This window comes from Leopardus geoffroyi, chromosome X (genome assembly GCF_018350155.1).
Source record: "Leopardus geoffroyi isolate Oge1 chromosome X, O.geoffroyi_Oge1_pat1.0, whole genome shotgun sequence".
Classification (NCBI taxonomy): domain Eukaryota; kingdom Metazoa; phylum Chordata; class Mammalia; order Carnivora; family Felidae; genus Leopardus; species Leopardus geoffroyi.
This window is the reverse complement of record NC_059343.1, coordinates 57,903,175-57,919,730: the sequence shown is the minus strand read 5'-3', so window position 1 is coordinate 57,919,730 and position 16,556 is coordinate 57,903,175. Positions and strand designations below refer to the sequence as shown.

At 35.8% G+C, this 16,556-nt stretch overlaps 1 protein-coding gene across 1 annotated transcript in view; it reads left to right on the top strand.

The window, feature by feature from the left end:
- Positions 1 to 16,556, top strand: part of TEX11 (testis expressed 11) — a 241,843-nt gene that overhangs the window by 156,495 nt on the left and 68,792 nt on the right. The window contains exons 19-22 of the mRNA XM_045471521.1: positions 988 to 1,073; positions 5,265 to 5,321; positions 8,974 to 9,014; positions 10,170 to 10,256. Of these exons, the coding sequence (XP_045327477.1) occupies positions 988 to 1,073; positions 5,265 to 5,321; positions 8,974 to 9,014; positions 10,170 to 10,256 (271 nt within the window). The remainder of the gene's footprint in view (positions 1 to 987; positions 1,074 to 5,264; positions 5,322 to 8,973; positions 9,015 to 10,169; positions 10,257 to 16,556) is intronic.

Sequence of the window (16,556 nt, the reverse complement as noted above, 5' to 3'; positions counted from 1 at the left end):
CAGATGGCCAACAGACACATGAAAAGACCCTCAACAATAACGATAGGGTCCCATTGATGACTATGCTAGTGAACAGCTAAGGTAATTGACAGAGTAGAGTTCAAGGAAGTAAGAGACAAGGATATTAGGAGGATAATCTATCTATATATTGAAAGTGCCAAAAACTAAGACAGGAGTAGTTTTTTGAGAAAATAACTGTGCAATAGATAGGAATCTATTTATTATCAAGAAATAAAAAGAAATGTCCTGAGAGCTGATAGATCAGCACAATGAGGAGTGGTGGGTGATATATAGTCTATTGACAGGAAATTCAAAGCTGGGGAGTTTAGGGAGGAAGAAGGGAGAATAATTTTAAAACAGCAATGAAGAACAAAAATGACACCTATCCCATCTCCAGGTCCATGGATAGAAGGGAGATCTGAGAAAAACCACCACTACTTGAGAGGGCTTTTTGGAAGCAGTATCCTTGGTGGGACCTAGATTTCCATTATAGAAAGAATGTGGAGGGAACTTTAGGGAAGATGTTGCTCCTAGGGAAGATTTTGATGGTAATGAACTGAACTTCAGAGACCGTAGTAGAAAGATTGGGGGAGTTGGGGAGAAATGGGAAAAGAGGAAAAAAGAAAGGATTTATAGAGCTTTATCATGATTGGAGTGCTGGAAATGAGAGTCCGGGGTTCTTTTGGTTACTGCCAATAAACTGGGATAAAGAGCACAATAGGATTAGTCCTAGTGGATTCAAGGCAGTGTTGGCAAGGCAGTGAGTATTTATGGATAAGAAGGAGTGGGTTTCTGGGGCCAACATGACCTGTTCTGTTTTTGTCAATGAGTTATTTCTTCATTATACCATCTTGCATTAGTTCTTTCAATAATAAAAAATGAACAAATTCAGAATTTTTTCTTGTCATTAATGGACAAGAATATAGATAACATTTTCTAAGTATCACTTTGAGATATAATTTAACATATTATATTTGTCCTATTTAGAATGGACAACAAATTGTGGCAGGAAAAGCTTTGGAATATTTAGCTCAATATTCAGAAGACCCACAACAAGTCCTTTTGGCTTTAAAGTAAGTAATTCACATCCTATAGATGTGGAAGGATTTCTTGTAAATCTTATTCTTTGTCAAAAAGGTGCTGATGTGATCAGGTCTACTATACCAACTGTTGTTTTAAATTTTTTTCCAAGCTTTATTGAGATATAATCAACAAATAATATTGTGTAAGTTTAAGGTGTATAACCTGATACTGCGAAGTGGTTTGCACAACAGAATTAGTTAACATATCCATTACCTCAAGAAATTACAGTTTCTTTGGGTTTGGTGAGAACATTTAAGATTTCATCTCTTCCCAACTTTCAAATATGTAATAAATACATAATACAGTCTTGTTAATAACCATAGTCACCATGCTCTACATTATAGCCCCAGAACTTGTGCATCATATGATTTGAAGTTTGTACCCTTCCTCCATACCCACCTTCTAGCAAACATCATTCTATTCTCTTTCTATGGGTTTGGCTGTTTTTTAAAGATTCAATATGTAAGTGAGATAATACAGTATTTGTCTTTCTTTTCACTTAGCACAATGCCCTCAAACTTGATCCATGTTGTCACAAAAGGCAGGATTTCCTTTTTCTATATGGCTGAATAATATTCCTGTGTGTGTGTGTTGTATGTCTGTGTGTGTGTGTGTAAATATCACATTTTCTTTATCCACTCATCTATCAATGGACATAGGTTATTTCCATGTCTTGGCTGTTGTATATAATGCTGCAGTGTACATGAGGGTTCAGGTAGCTCTTCAAGATAGTGATTTTCTTTCCTTCAGATCTATACCCAAAAGTGGGAGTGCTGGAACATAGGGTAGTTCTGTTTTTAATTTTTGAGGAACTTCCATGCTGTTTTCCAGTGGCTGTACCAAGTTATATTTCCACCAACAGTGTTCATAGTTTCCCTTTTTTCCACATCCTCACCAACACTTACCTCTACTTTTTGATACTAACAGGTGTGAGGTGATATCTCAGTGTGGTTTTGTTTTGCATTTCCCTGATTATTAGTGATGTTCAGCATCTTTTCATGTATTTGTTGACCATGCATGTCTTCTTTGGAAAAATGTCTATTCTGGCATTCGGGGTCTTTTGTGGTTCCATACAAATTTTAGGATTGCTTGTTCTAGCTTCGAGAAGAATGCTGGTGCAATTTTGATTGGGATTGCATTGAATGTGTAGATAGCTTTGGGTAGTATTGAAATTTTAACAATATTTATTCTTCCAATCCATGAGCATGGAATGTTTTTCCATTTGTTTATGTCTTCTTCAATTTCCTTCATAAGCTTTCTATAGTTTTCAGTATACAGATCTTTTGCATCTTTGGTTAGGTTTATCCCTAGGTATTTTATGCTTCTTGGTGCAATTGTGAATGGGATCATTTTCTTTAATTGTCTTTCTGTTGCTTCATTATTGGTGTATAAGAATGCAACTGATTTCTGTACATTGGTTTTGTATCCTGAGACTTTGCTGAATTCATGTATCAGTTCTAGCAGACTTTTGGTGGAGTCTATCGGGTTTTCCATGTATCGGGTGGAGTCTATCGGGTTTTGTAGATGTCATCTACAAAAAGTGAAAGCTTGACTTCATCTTTGCCAATTTTGATGCCTTTGATTTCCTTTTGTTGTCTGATTGCCGATGCTAGGACTTCCAATGCTGTGTTATATAACAGCGGTGAGAGTGGACATCCCTGTCGTGTTCGTGATCTCAGGGAGAAAGCTCTCAGTTTTTCCCCACTGAGGATGATATTAGCTGTGGGCTTTTCATAAATGGCTTTTATGATGTTTAAGTATGTTCCTTCTTTCCCAACTTTCTTGAGGGTTTTTATTAAGAAAGGATGCTGAATTTTGTCAAATGCTTGTTCTGCATCGATTGACAGGATCATATGGTTCTTATCTTTTCTTTTATTAATGTGATGTATCACATTGATTGATTTGTGAATGTTGAACCAGCCCTGCATCCAGAAATGAATCCCACTTGATCATGGTGAATAATTCTTTTTATATGCTGTTGAATTCGATTTGCTAGTATCTTGTTGAGAATTTTTGCCTCCATATTCATCAGGGATATTGGCCTGTAGTTCTCTTTTTTTACTGGGTCTCTGTCTGGTTTAGGAATCAAAGTAATGATGCTCAACGTTGCTCCTCACCAGGGAAATACAAATCAAAACCACTCTCAGATACCACCTCACGCCAGTCAGAGTGGCTAAAATGAACAAATCAGGAGACTATAGATGCTGGCAAGGATGTGGAGAAATGGGAATCCTCTTGCACTGTTGGTGGGAATGCAAACTGGTACAGCTGTTCTGGAAAACAGTGTGGAGATTCCTCAAAAATTAAAAATAGATCTACCCTATGACCCAGCAATAGCAATGCTAGGAATTTACCCAAGGGATACAGGAGTGCTGATGCATAGGGGCACTTGTATCCCAATGTTTATAGCAGCACTATCAACAATAGCCAAATTATGGAGAGAACCTAAATGTCCATCAACTGATAAATGGATAAAGAAGTTGTGGTTTATATACAATGGAATACTACTTGGCAAGGAGAAAGAATGAAATATGGCCTTTTGTAGCAATGTGGATGGAAGTGAAGAGTGTTAATGCTAAGTGAAATAAGTCATACAGAGAAAGACAGATACCATATGTTTTCACTCTTATATGCATCCTGAGAAACTTAACAGAAGACCATGGAGGAGGGGAAGGAAAAAAAAAGGTTAGAGAGGGAGGGAGCCAAAACATAAGAGACTGTTAAAACCTGAGAACAAACTGAGGGTTGATGGGGAGTGGGAAGGAGGGGAGGGTGGGTGATGGGTATTGAACAGGGCACCTGTTGGGATGAGCACTGGGTGTTGTATGGAAACCAATTTGACAATAAATTTCATATTTAAAAAAAAGAAAAGAAAAATGTCTATTCAACTCCTTTGCCCATTTTTTAATCACACTTTTTGCTTTTTTTTCCCCTATTGAGTTGTATATGTTCCTTATTTGTTTTGTATATGAACCCCTTATCAGATACATGGTTTGTAAATATTTTCTCCTATTCCATAGATTGCCTTTTCATTTTGTTTCCTTTGCTGTGCAGAAGCTTTGTAGTTTGATGTAGTCTTAATTGTTTATTTTTGCTTTTGTTGCTTGTGCTTTGGGTGTCATATCCAAAAAATCATTGTCAAGGAGCTTTTCCCCTATGCTTTCTTTTAGGAGTTTTACTGTTTTCAGGTCTTCTGTGTTTAATCCATTTCAAGTTAATTTTGTGAGTAGTGAAAGATAGTGGTCCAATTTCATTTTTTTTTGCATGTGAATATCCAGTTTTACCAGCAACATTTATTGAAAAAACTCTCTTTCCCCCACTGAATATTTTTGGCTCTCTTATTATTTCTGGGCTGTCTATCTTTTGGTCTATGTTACTATTTTTTGTGCTGTTACCATGCTGTTTTGATTACTAATGTACTGTTGCTTTGTAGTATAGTTTGAAATCAGGAAGTGTGATGTCTTTAGCTTTATTCTTCTTTCTCAAGGTTGCTTTGGCTAAACAGGGTGTTTTGTGTTTCCATATGAATTTTAAGATTGTTTTTCTATTTCTGTGGGAAATGTCCTTGGAAATTTGATAGGGAAGTTAAAAAAAGATACCAGTTGAATTTGATTTCTCCCCTCTCTCTTTCTGTGAAGAAAAATGGTTTATCAAAAGGTTTATCAAAAGATAGATGTACACCTCAGATAAATATCTAAAGTCATTCAGGATAGATGGTATTTTTAAAAAGATTTTTAGGGTTTGAAACTTTATAAACTACCTTATTTTGTCAGTTCATCATGATGCTGTCATATTCCCTTGAAAGAATAGTCATCCTAGTTTACGTGGAACCCAAAGGCCAGTTCCAGGTTCCTTAAAAAAATAGTAAGATTTCTACATTGTACCTGATGTTCTAGCAGGTGATTTGGATATAAACTGGGGAACTATTTAAGAATTTGTCATAAGCATCACTTCTGTTTTAAATTATTTTCTTAAATTACTCTTCCAAAATTATAAAATTTATGTTTTCATTACAATCATTAAAACAATACAAAGATCTATAAGTAAAATAAACTTAGTCTCCTCCTTACCCTCTCTTTTCTCACTTCTGCCTCCTAGGATAATCAAGATTAATAACTTGGTAAATATTCTTTCACATGTTTTTCCTAAGCATCATTTTTTTGTATTACTTTATCATACAGGTGTTTGTTTTGTCTGGCTCTTCCAAAAGTTTCTCAGATGTCAGAATCTGAAAGCAGGTAAGTTATTTCAGTAGAAGTGGTGTATTTGCCATTAGAAAAATTGTAGTAACTTTCAGTATAAACCTTATGTTAAGAGATGTATTGTCTTGTGGGTAAGATTAATATAGGCTCTGGGGCCAGTCTTCCTGGGTTCATAGCCTATCTCTGCGACTCATTAGATGTGTAACCTGGGCTTTTGTTTCCCATCTGTAAAATAAGAATATAATAGTATCTACTTTCTGGGGTTGCTGTTATGACTCAATGAATAAATATGTGAAAACACTTCAAAGAAGAGTGCCAAGGGGCTCCTGGGTGGCTTAGTCTGTTGAATGTCCAACTCATGATTTCAGCTCGGGTCATGATCTCACAGTCGTGAGATCAAGCCCCATGTCAGGCCCTGCACTGGGCATGGAGCCTGCTTGGGATTCTCCCTCTCCCTCTCTCCCTCCCCTTTCTCTCAAAAAAAAAAAAAAAGAGTGCCAAGCACTTACTAAGCTGTCAGTAATATTAGCTATGATTTTACTATGATATTGCATCTGTTTTCCCCCTCTTTTTTAAAAATTCACCCATTTAATTTTTTAATGTTTATTTTTGAGAGAGAGAGAAAGAATGTGAGCAGGAGAGGGGTAGAGAGAGAGGGAGACACAGAATTTTAAGTAGGCTCCAGGCTCTGAGCTGTCAGCACAGAGCCTGATGCAGGGCTCGAACTCATGGACTGTGAGATCATGACTGGAGCCGAAGTCAGACGCTTAAGTAACTGAGCCACCCTGACACCTCAGTTTCCCCCTTTCTTAACATAAGGCATATATAGACATATCTCTTACTTTCCCACAGAAATGTATAACCTGGTTGACTTGTTGATCGTGAATCTGTATTAGCTCAGCTAAGAGTATTCAAATACATTTCTGCTCACAGCTTCTGTGGCATAAGACATCAGGAACTTAACAATTGGTGGAAGAATTGGGTCACCAATTTTTCATTCACAAAATCCACTACCTCCTAATGATTTGAAAGAAAACTCCATCAAGGTCTTGATTAGGGATAACTTTTAGAGAAGTAATTATTCATCTCTATATTCTCTGCTTAGATAAAAACTCTGTAACAGTGTATCTATACTTTGCTTTTCCTATATATATAATTTGTACTTGGGATCAATACATTTTTTCAGCTGAATTCTTTAGGAAATGTCTGACTGATATGACTGATGACATTTTTTATAATATAAATTTGGCCTCTTCTTTATAGGTTGTATGAGTACATTAAGAGGGAACCCAATCGAACTAAAAATAAAAAAAGATAGAGACAATTGGAAATTTTAATAATGACCAAATATTTTATGATATTAAGAAATTAATAAACATAAGATGAAGTGTGGTTATGTCTTTTAAAGGAATTTTTATCTCTTAGAGATACATCCTAAAATATTTATTAATGAAATGATGTGATGTCTGGAATTGGCTTAAAAATAGTAGGGGAGGGAAAGGAGTGGGTGGAGGTATCATTGAAATAAGATTGATGATGAGTTTAATAATTATGGAAACTGAGTAATGGGTACATGGTAATTCATTTATCTGTTAACATAGAAACATCCTGGGAATTTTCCACAGTAGAAAATTTAAAAACAAAATGGTACGATGATAGCATTGTATGGTGACTAATGGCAGCTAAACTTGTAGTGAGCATTGCATGATGTATAAACTTGTCCAGTTACTGTGTTGTACACCTGAAAATAGAGTAACATTATGTGTCAATTATACTTCAATTTAAAAAAAACTTTACAAAATCATCTTAAATTTTTTTTAAATAAAAGAGGAAACTCAGAGACTAAACATAGCTAATAGATTATAACAGCTATTTGAGGGCTAGGACTATTTGTATTTATCTTTGTATCTCTGAAACCTAGGACAGTATGTGACACATAATATTCCCTCAGTTTATTGAAATGGCTGAATATCAGTTCTTCACAAGAAGATCTTTAGCACTGGTCTCTATACATCCCTTTCTAGGTCCTCATTCTTATTTATACTATTTATTTGCATTAATGGACCCTAACTAGATTATTTTATATAGTGACTGAATTAAATAAGTGAAGAAGTCAACTTTAGAGCAGCTGAAATTCAAATTAATAAAATTTACTTTAAGAAGTTACTTTATAAAAACCAGACTTCTAATATTTATCCCTGAGAAAGCTGCTACTTTTATTATAATACTAGAGCTCCTCATGATGAGGCTAGTCTTATAGTATGCTCTACCCTATCTCCTGTTAACTTCCTTAGTTGAGTTGGCCAGTATTTCCATGTTCATTCCTTTGTTTAATAAAATGGCATGTTTTCCTCTGTTAAAATGTATATACCCCTTAAAGAAGTTTGACAAAGGGTCAAGAACCTGTGTAGTAGTCTTGAAATTGTCATTAATTGCATGACTTTGGACAAATCATCCCCCATTTCCAGATCTATTTCCTCATCTGTAAAATAAAAGATCTGGGCTGGATAAGTGGTTTTTAAAATCTATTCCTCAGAACTCTGGAAATTCTGTGGCACTGCCTCATGGACTTCCAGGAAGATGAGGCTCTAGGCCTCTACCCACCACTGGTTCAACCAGAGCAGCTAAACTTGTATCTTTTCTCATATATATATTTTCATAAAAGTTTATTTGAAATAAGGGTTCCACCTCTTGCACTGTTGGTGGGAATGCAATGGTGCAGCCACTCTGGAAAACAGTGTGGAGGTTCCTCAAAAAATTAAAAATAGACCTACCCTATGACCCAGCAATAGCACTGCTAGGAATTTACCCAAGGGATACAGGAGTACTGATGCATAGGGGCACTTGTACCCCAATGTTTATAGCAGCACTCTCAACAATAGCCAAATTATGGAAAGAACCTAAATGTCCATCAACTGACGAATGGATAAAGAAATTGTGGTTTATATACACAATGGAGTACTATGTGGCAATGAGAAAGAATGAAATATGGCCCTTTGTAGCAACGTGGATGGAACTGGAGAGTGTGATGCTAAGTGAAATAAGGCATACAGAGAAAGACAGATACCATATGTTTTCACTCTTATGTGGATCCTGAGAAACTTAACAGGAACCCATGGGGAGGGGAAGGAAAAAAAAAAAAGAGAGAGGTTAGAGTGAGAGAGAACCAAAGCATAAGAGACTCTTAAAAACTGAGAACAAACTGAGGGTTGATGGGGGGTGGGAGGGAGGGGAGGGTGGGTGATGGGTATTAAAGAAGGCATCTTTTGGGATGATTACTGGGTGTTGTATGGAAACCAATTTGACAATAAATTTCATATATTTAAAAAAAATGAAATAAGGGTTCCAATTCCCCCTCTTCAAAAAAAAACCAAAAAACTTGAACATCACAAAGATCACTGTCTGCTCCAAAATTCTGTGACTCTGTCATAAAACCTTACCAGCCATTGAAATGCTTTGCTGAGAGTGGGAGTAGAGGGGAAGAGAGAAAAAAACTGTGAGGGCACTGGGGAATGAGAAACAGTATCGTATAGTGAGGAAAAATGGTGTTGAAATGATAAGTTGGAGCCTTGAACAATAAACTTCACAATTTTATGTTGTCTTTGTGCAGCTCCTTGGGGTCTCTTTTTGGTACTTTTTTTTATAAGTAAAGCCTTGGAACAGTCAGAAAACACTCTTTATTTTTTAGGAAGAAAGAAATGGATCGACTTTTGGCTTGCTTGAATAAAGGTAAATATCTTGTTTATTTTCAGTTCTTCATCTTGCCTCTGTCTTCTATTACATTCTCCAAGTACATGGAGCACACGGACTCAGACTTCATGTTTGAGTTAAACTTCATGCTTTTATTAATGTTTGCCACAGCAGTCTACTTTGGTTTCTTTATTCACAAGCAGAGAAGAGTTTGTCATCACTAACATTCATCTCCAAATGTGATTTCAGCTCTCTTTTTATTCCAACTCGTTTTAAAGACCTTTATGTCCTTCCTTCTTCCCTCTCTCCCTTCCTTGCTTCCTTCTTTCCATCCTTCCTTCCGCTTAATTTTCACGCCCTCTGAATCAAAACTTGATTATTTACTCTGTTATTTTGAAACTTGTTTAACTACCCGAGTCCATGTCATCTCCCTTATCTATTAATAATTCTTCCCTCTGCAGTTCAAGCTAACGTCCTAGCCACCACAGCAAATTCTTTTTTCCAACTCTATGCTTTCTTACCCACTGTCTCTTTTGCCTAACCGGTCTTCCTATTTCCACTACTCATGTACTGATTTCCTTTTGTCCAAACACATCCCCAAGTCCCTATCTTAGAAACTCTATTCCATTTATTGCAGCTGTTCAATTTTATAACTCAAATATCTGTCAACAAGGTGTCAAATGTAGCAAAGTGGTTTAAAAGCTTTTAAACTTTGCTTGTTGGTATTCTTTTCTATCAGAAGGGGGTGTGGGTATGTAATGAATGCCTTCTGATGATGACAGCATGATTTGGTTCTTTACCATGCTTGCTCTGGGAGCTCAGTAAGTATTAATGCCAACCTATTGATACTCTTCCAGTTCTCTATCTCCATTTCAGTCTTTTTAATGATTGTTCCTACTCTTGGTTTCTTTACATGTAAATACTATCTTTCTGCCTCAGGTGTTCAGTGATTACTCTAATTAAAATTTTAAACCTCTCCAAGGATGTGTTTGTTCCTGAAAATTTGAGTTAACGGCTTCTCAGAGCTTTGGTAATGCTGTCATTTTAATTACTTTTGGTATGGGCTTGTACACACACAGACCAAAAGAATGTTCTACTTTCAAATTCATGTTTGAATTTTTAAGGCAGTATTAACAATTTTGCTAAAGATTAAAGTAAAAGACTTCAAATATAAAATCTTTCTGTTCAATGCAGCAGTCCTGAAAATTGCTCATTCTTTTCATGACGAGAACTCGACTGAAGACTCAACGGTTAATGAAGCTCAGTGGTTTCGAAAAATAGGTAAAAGGAAATTCCGTGGCTTATGTATAGAATCAGAAATATATGGATTCAAATTCTGGCTCTTTTATTTGTAGCTATGGGTACAAGGATAACTTAATCTCAATTTCATTATTTATAAAAGGGGAACAATTAAACATACTTTATAGGGCTACTAAGGATTTTAAGTAAAACTGTGTATGTACCTGGACATAGTAGGTACTTAATAAATGTTAGTTTTCTTTTTCTCTAGAAATGGGTCTAAGAATAAAATGATGATGAATTATAACTGCAAGTTCCCAAGGGTGTGCTCCTAAATTTGGTCTAGAATGCCTAACTTATCTGTAAGTTTGATTTATCAGAATAAACTACATTCAGAGCGCCTGGCTGGCTCAGTCAGTACACCATACGACTCTTGATCTCAAGGTCATGAATTCCAGCCGTATGTTGGGCATAGAGATTACTTAAAATAAATAAATAAGTAATAAACTACATGCAACAAAATGGATGAATCTCACAAACTAATGTTGAACAGAAGTCAGACATGGATTCTATTTATATGTAGCAAAAAAAGCAGGCAAAACTAATTGATGATATTAGAGCTCAAGATGGTGGTTACCCTTAAAAGGGGTTGGACTTGAAAAGGGGTAATTGGGTTGCTTCTGAGTTTTTGCTAATAATCAAGATCTGTCTTGATCTGGATTGGTTAGATGGATATATTCACTTTGAAAATTAATCAAGATGTCCAATTATATGTTGTGTAATTTACTTTTTGTAGGTTTAATTTCAGTAAAAGCATTTTAAAAATTGTGGAGGCAATTCCTTCTCAGCCTTTTGGCTAAAATCAAGTACAGAAATTGTGGAGGCGGTAACTACAGTGATAAGTAATCAAGAGCAATTAACCAGCAATGTCACAAAGTAGACTCATTCTACATGAATCTTTTTCTACTTTACAGGGTTTACTGGGACTCTAATCTAGGAGAAAATGGAATAAACACATTGGTCTGGCTTCTAAAAAACCTATGGAAATAATGGAAAATAACAGATATTTAAACTACATAAAGGATCAATGACTTTGATCTTTTGGACGTTTGAAAAGTTATTTTCCAATACTTCTTTTACTGAATTTTCATTTTCATTTTCCAATGTGAAGATTATACTAAATGTTGCCTAATGGGGTCTTCCAGTGCTCTATGAAAGATATGAATCTTTCCAGCAATTTTCTTCATCCTTTGATTCTAGTGTATTGTGTTCTTTGCTGAATTTTTTTTTCTTTTCAAGTTTTTAAATTCCAGTAGTTAATATATAGTGTAATATTAGTTTCAGTTGTAGAATTTAGTGATTCATTACTTACATGCAACACCCAGTGCTCATCACAAGTGCCCTCCATAATACCCATCACCTATTTAACTCATCCCCCACCCACCTCCCTCCGATAACCCTGAGTTTGTTCTCTATAGTTAAGAATCTGTTTCATGGTTTGCCTCTCTTTTTATTTCCCTCTATTCAGTATTTTGTATCCTTTGGGTAAATACCTGCTAGTGCAATTGTTGGATTGTAGCGTAGCTCTATTTTTAACTTTTTGAGGAACCTCCATACTTTTTTCCAGAGTGGCTGCACCAGTTTGCATTCCGACCAGCAGTGTAAGAAAGTTCCCCCTTCTCCACATCCTTGCCAATATCTGTTGTTTTCCTCTGTTGTTAATTTTAGGCAATCTGACTGCTGTGAGGTGGTATCTCACTGTACTTTTGATTTGTATTTCCCTGATGATGAGTGATGTTGAGCATCTTTTCATTTGTCTGTTGGCCATCTGGATGTCTTCTTTGGAAAAATGTCTATTCATGTCTTCTGCCCATTTTTTAATTGGGTTATTTGTTTTTGGTGTGTTAAGTTGTATAAGTTGTTTATATATTTTGGATACTAACCTTTTATCAGATGTGTCATTTGCAAACACCTCTCATTTCATAGGTTGCCTTTTAGTTTTGTTGATTGTTTTCTTTGCTGTGCAGAAGCTTTTTATTTTGATGTAGTCCTCATAGTTTCTTTTGCTTTTTGGTTCCCTGGCATCCAGAGAGATATCTAGAAAGAAGTTGCTTATGGCCATTGTCAAAGTGATTACTGCCTGTGTTCTCTAGGATTTTGATGGTTTCCTGTCTCACAATTAGGACTTGCATCCACTTTTTATTTACATGGTGGTGAATTTATTTTCATGATGGTGTAAGAAAGTGGTCCAGTTCCATACTTTGGCATGTTGCTGTCCAGTTGTGTCAGCACCATTTGTTGAAGAGACTCTTTTTCCATTGGGTATTCTTTCCTGATTTGTCGAAGATTAGTTGACCATATAGTTGTGGGTTCATTTTTGGGTTTTCTCTTCTGTTCCATTGATCTATATGTGTCTGTTTTTGTGCCAGTAACATACTGAACTGATCACTACAACTTTGTAATATAACCAGAATTCTGGAATTGTGATGCCTCTGGCTTTGCTTTTCTTTTTCAATATTGCTTTGGCTGTTTAGGGTCTTTTGCAGTTACATTCAAATTTTAGGTTTGTTTTGGCTCTGTGAAAAATACTGGTGGTATTTTGAATAGGGATTGCATTAAATGTGTAGATTGTTTTAGGTAGTATAGATAAATATTTGTTCTTCCAATCTATGAGCGTGGAATGTCTTTCCATTTCTTTGTGTCATCCTCAGTTTCTTTCATCAGTATTTTATAGTTTTCAGAGTACAAGCCTTTTATCTCTTTGGTTATGTTCATCCCTCGGTGTCTTATGGTTTTGGATGCAATTATGAATGGGATTAATACCTTGATTTCTCTTTCAGCTGCTTCATTATTGGTGTATAGAAATGCAATAGATTTCTGTACATTGATTTTGTATCCTGTGACTTTAAGGAAATTGTGTATCAGTTCTAGCAATTTTTTGGTAGACTCCAAAAAAATGTGGCTAGGACTTCCAGAACTATGTTAAATAACAGTGGTGAGAATGGACATCCCTGTCTTGTTCCTGAGCATAGATGAATAGCTCTCAGTTTTTCCCCATCAAGGATGATATTAGTTGTGGGTGTTTCATATATGGCCTTTATAAGTTTGAGATATGTTCTCTCTATCCCTACTTTATTGAGGGTGTTTATCATGAATAGTTGTTGTACCTTGTTAAATGCTTTTTCTGCATCTATTGAAAGGATCATGTTTCTTATCCTTTCTTTTATTAATGTGGTATATCACATTGATTGGTTAATGAATTTTTTTTATTAATGTGGTGTATCATATTGATTGATTTACGAATATTGATCCACTGTTGCAGACCAGGAATAAATCCCATGTGATCATAGTAAATGATTCTTTTAATGTGGTGTTGGATTCAATTTGCTAGGATTTTGTTGAGAATTGTTCACATCCATGTGCATCAGAGATATTGACCTATCATTCTCTTTTTTGGTGGATTCTTTGTCTGGTTTTGGGTAATGCTGGCCTCATAGAATGAATCTGGAAGTTTTCTTTCCTCATAGAATGAATCTGGAAGAATAGATGTTAGCTCTTCTTTATTTGTTTTTTAAAAATTTTCTTCTAGGGGCGCCTGGGTGGCGCAGTCGGTTAAGCGTCCGACTTCAGCTAGGTCACGATCTCGCGGTCCGTGAGTTCGAGCCCCGCGTAGGCTCTGGGCTGATGGCTCAGAGCCTGGAGCCTGTTTCCGATTCTGTGTCTCCCTCTCTCTCTGCCCCTCCCCCGTTCATGCTCTGTCTCTCTCTGTCCCAAAAATAAATAAACGTTGAAAAAAAAATTTAAAAATTTTCTTCTAATGTTTATTTTTGAGAGACAGAGACAGCGCAAGCAGGGGAAGGGCAGAGAGAGAAAGAGGGAAATACAGAATCTGAAGCCAGCTCCAGGCTCTGAGTGGTCAGCACAGAGCCCAACATGGGGCTCGAACTCACGAACTGTGAGATCATGACCTGAGCTGAAGTCTGACACTTAACTGACTGAGCCACCCAGGCACCCCATTAGCCCTTCTTTAAATGTTATGTAGAATTCCCCTGTGAAGCTGTCTGGCCTTGGACTTCTGTTTGCTGGGAGTTTTCTGATTGCTGATTCAATTTCTTTGCTGGTTATGGATCTATTCAAGTTTTCTATTTCTTCCTGTTTCAGTTTTGGTAGTTTATATGTTTCTAGGAATTTATCCATTTATTCTAGGTTGTCCAATGTGTTGTCATATAACTTTTCATAATATTCTTTTATAATTGTTTGTATTTCTATGGTGTTGGTTGTTATTTCTCCTCTCTCATTTGTGATTTTATTTATTTGGGTCCTTTCTCTTTTCTTTTTGATAAGTATGGCTAGCGGTTTATCAATTTTATTAATTTTTTCAAAGAACCGGCTCCTAGTTTCATTGGTCTGTTATACTGTTTTTCTAGTTTCTATATAATTTCTTTCTGTTCTAATCTTTATTATTTCCTTCTTCTCTGGCTTTAGGCTTCATTTGTCGTTTTTATAGCTACTTTAAGTGTAAGGTTAGGTTGTTTATTTGAGATTTTTCTTGCTTCTTCAGGTAGGCCTATATTGTTATACTTCCCTTTTAAGACCACTTTTGCTGCATCCCAAAGGTTTTGGACCATTATGTTTTCATTTTCATTTGTTTTCATGTATTTTTTAATTTCTTCTTTGATTTCCTGGTTGACCCATTCGTTCTTTAGTAGCATGTTGTTTAATCTCCATGTATTTGTGGTTGTTCCAATTTATATCTTGTGGTTGACTTCAAATTTCATAGTGTTGTGGTCAGAAAATATGCCTGGTATGATCTTAGTCTTTTTGTACTTGCTGAGGCCTGATTTGTGACCTAGTATGTGATATGTTCTGGAGAATGTCTTATGTACACTTGAAAAAAATGTGTATTCTGTTGCTTTAGTATGAAATGTTCTGAATATATCTGTTAAGTCCATCTAAACTAGTGTGTTATTCAAAGCCATTGTTTCCTTGTTGATTTTCTGCTTAGATGATATGTCCATTGCCCTAAGTGGAGTGTTAAAGTCCCCTACTATTGTGTTATTTATCAATAAGTTCCTTTATGTTTCCTAGTAATTGTTATATATATTTGGGTGTTCCGAGTTGGGGGCATAAATATTTAGGACTGTCAGATATTCTTGATGGATAGTCCCCTTTCTTATAATATAGTATCTTTGTTCATCTCTTGTTAGAGTCTTCGGTTTAAAATTTAGTTTGTCTACAGAGAGGGAGGGAGGCAAACCACAGGAGATTCTTAAATACAGAGAACAAACTGAGGGTGGATGGGAAGGGGTGAGGGAGAGGAGAAAATGGGTGCTGGGCATGGAGGAAGGCACCTGTTGGGATGAGCACTGGATGTTGTATGTAATCCAATCTGACAACGAATTATATTAAAAAAAAATTTAGTTTGTCTAATATAAGTATTGCTACTCTGGCTTGCTTTTGACTTCCATTTGCATGATAAATATTTCTCCATCCCCTCATTTCAATCTGTAGGTGTCTTTAGGTCTAAAATGAGTCTCTTGTAGGCGCATAAAAACAAAACTGGGTCTTGTTTTTTTTTTTTTTTTCATTCTGACACCCTGTGCGTTTGATTGGAGCATTTAGTCCATTTACATTCACAGTAATAACTATTGATAGATATGTAGTGCCATTTTATTACTTGTTTTGTCATTGTTTCTGGAGATTTTCCCTAATATTTCTAGTCTTTGTAGCTTTTGGTCTTTCTTTCCCACTTAGAGTCCCCTTTAATATTTCTTTCAGGGTTGGTTTAGTGGTCACAAACTGCTTTAGTTTTTGTTTGAGGAAACTCTTTATCTCTCCTTCTATTTTGAATGATAGCCTTGCTGGATAGAGTATTCTTTGCTACAGATTTTTCTCATTCAGCATGTTGAATGTATCATACCCCACTCCCTTCTGACTTGCTAATTTAATTTCAAATTTAATTACAGTATGTCTTGATGTTGTCCTGCTTTGTTGATTTTCGTGGGAGTTCTCTGTGCCTCCTGGATTTGTATGTTTCTTTCTCCAAATTAAGGAAGTTCTCAGCTATTATTTCCTCAAAAAACTTCTGTCCCCTTTGCTGAATTTTAACATACTTTTATCAACTCCAGTGGTGAGCTCCTTGGTGATCCTTATTTTTTTAGATAGATTTATTCCATCTAAGAATATATTGTATGTCCCCAGTTTTTAAAAAATATTCAGCACTACCTCCATTAGTTATTGGCTAGAATCAAAGATTGGAAGTGACAGAAGTCTTTAAATTTACCTGGAAAAAAAATTCTCTAAAAATCTAAAGGTAGCTTTTTTAACCCAAGAAATACCTCA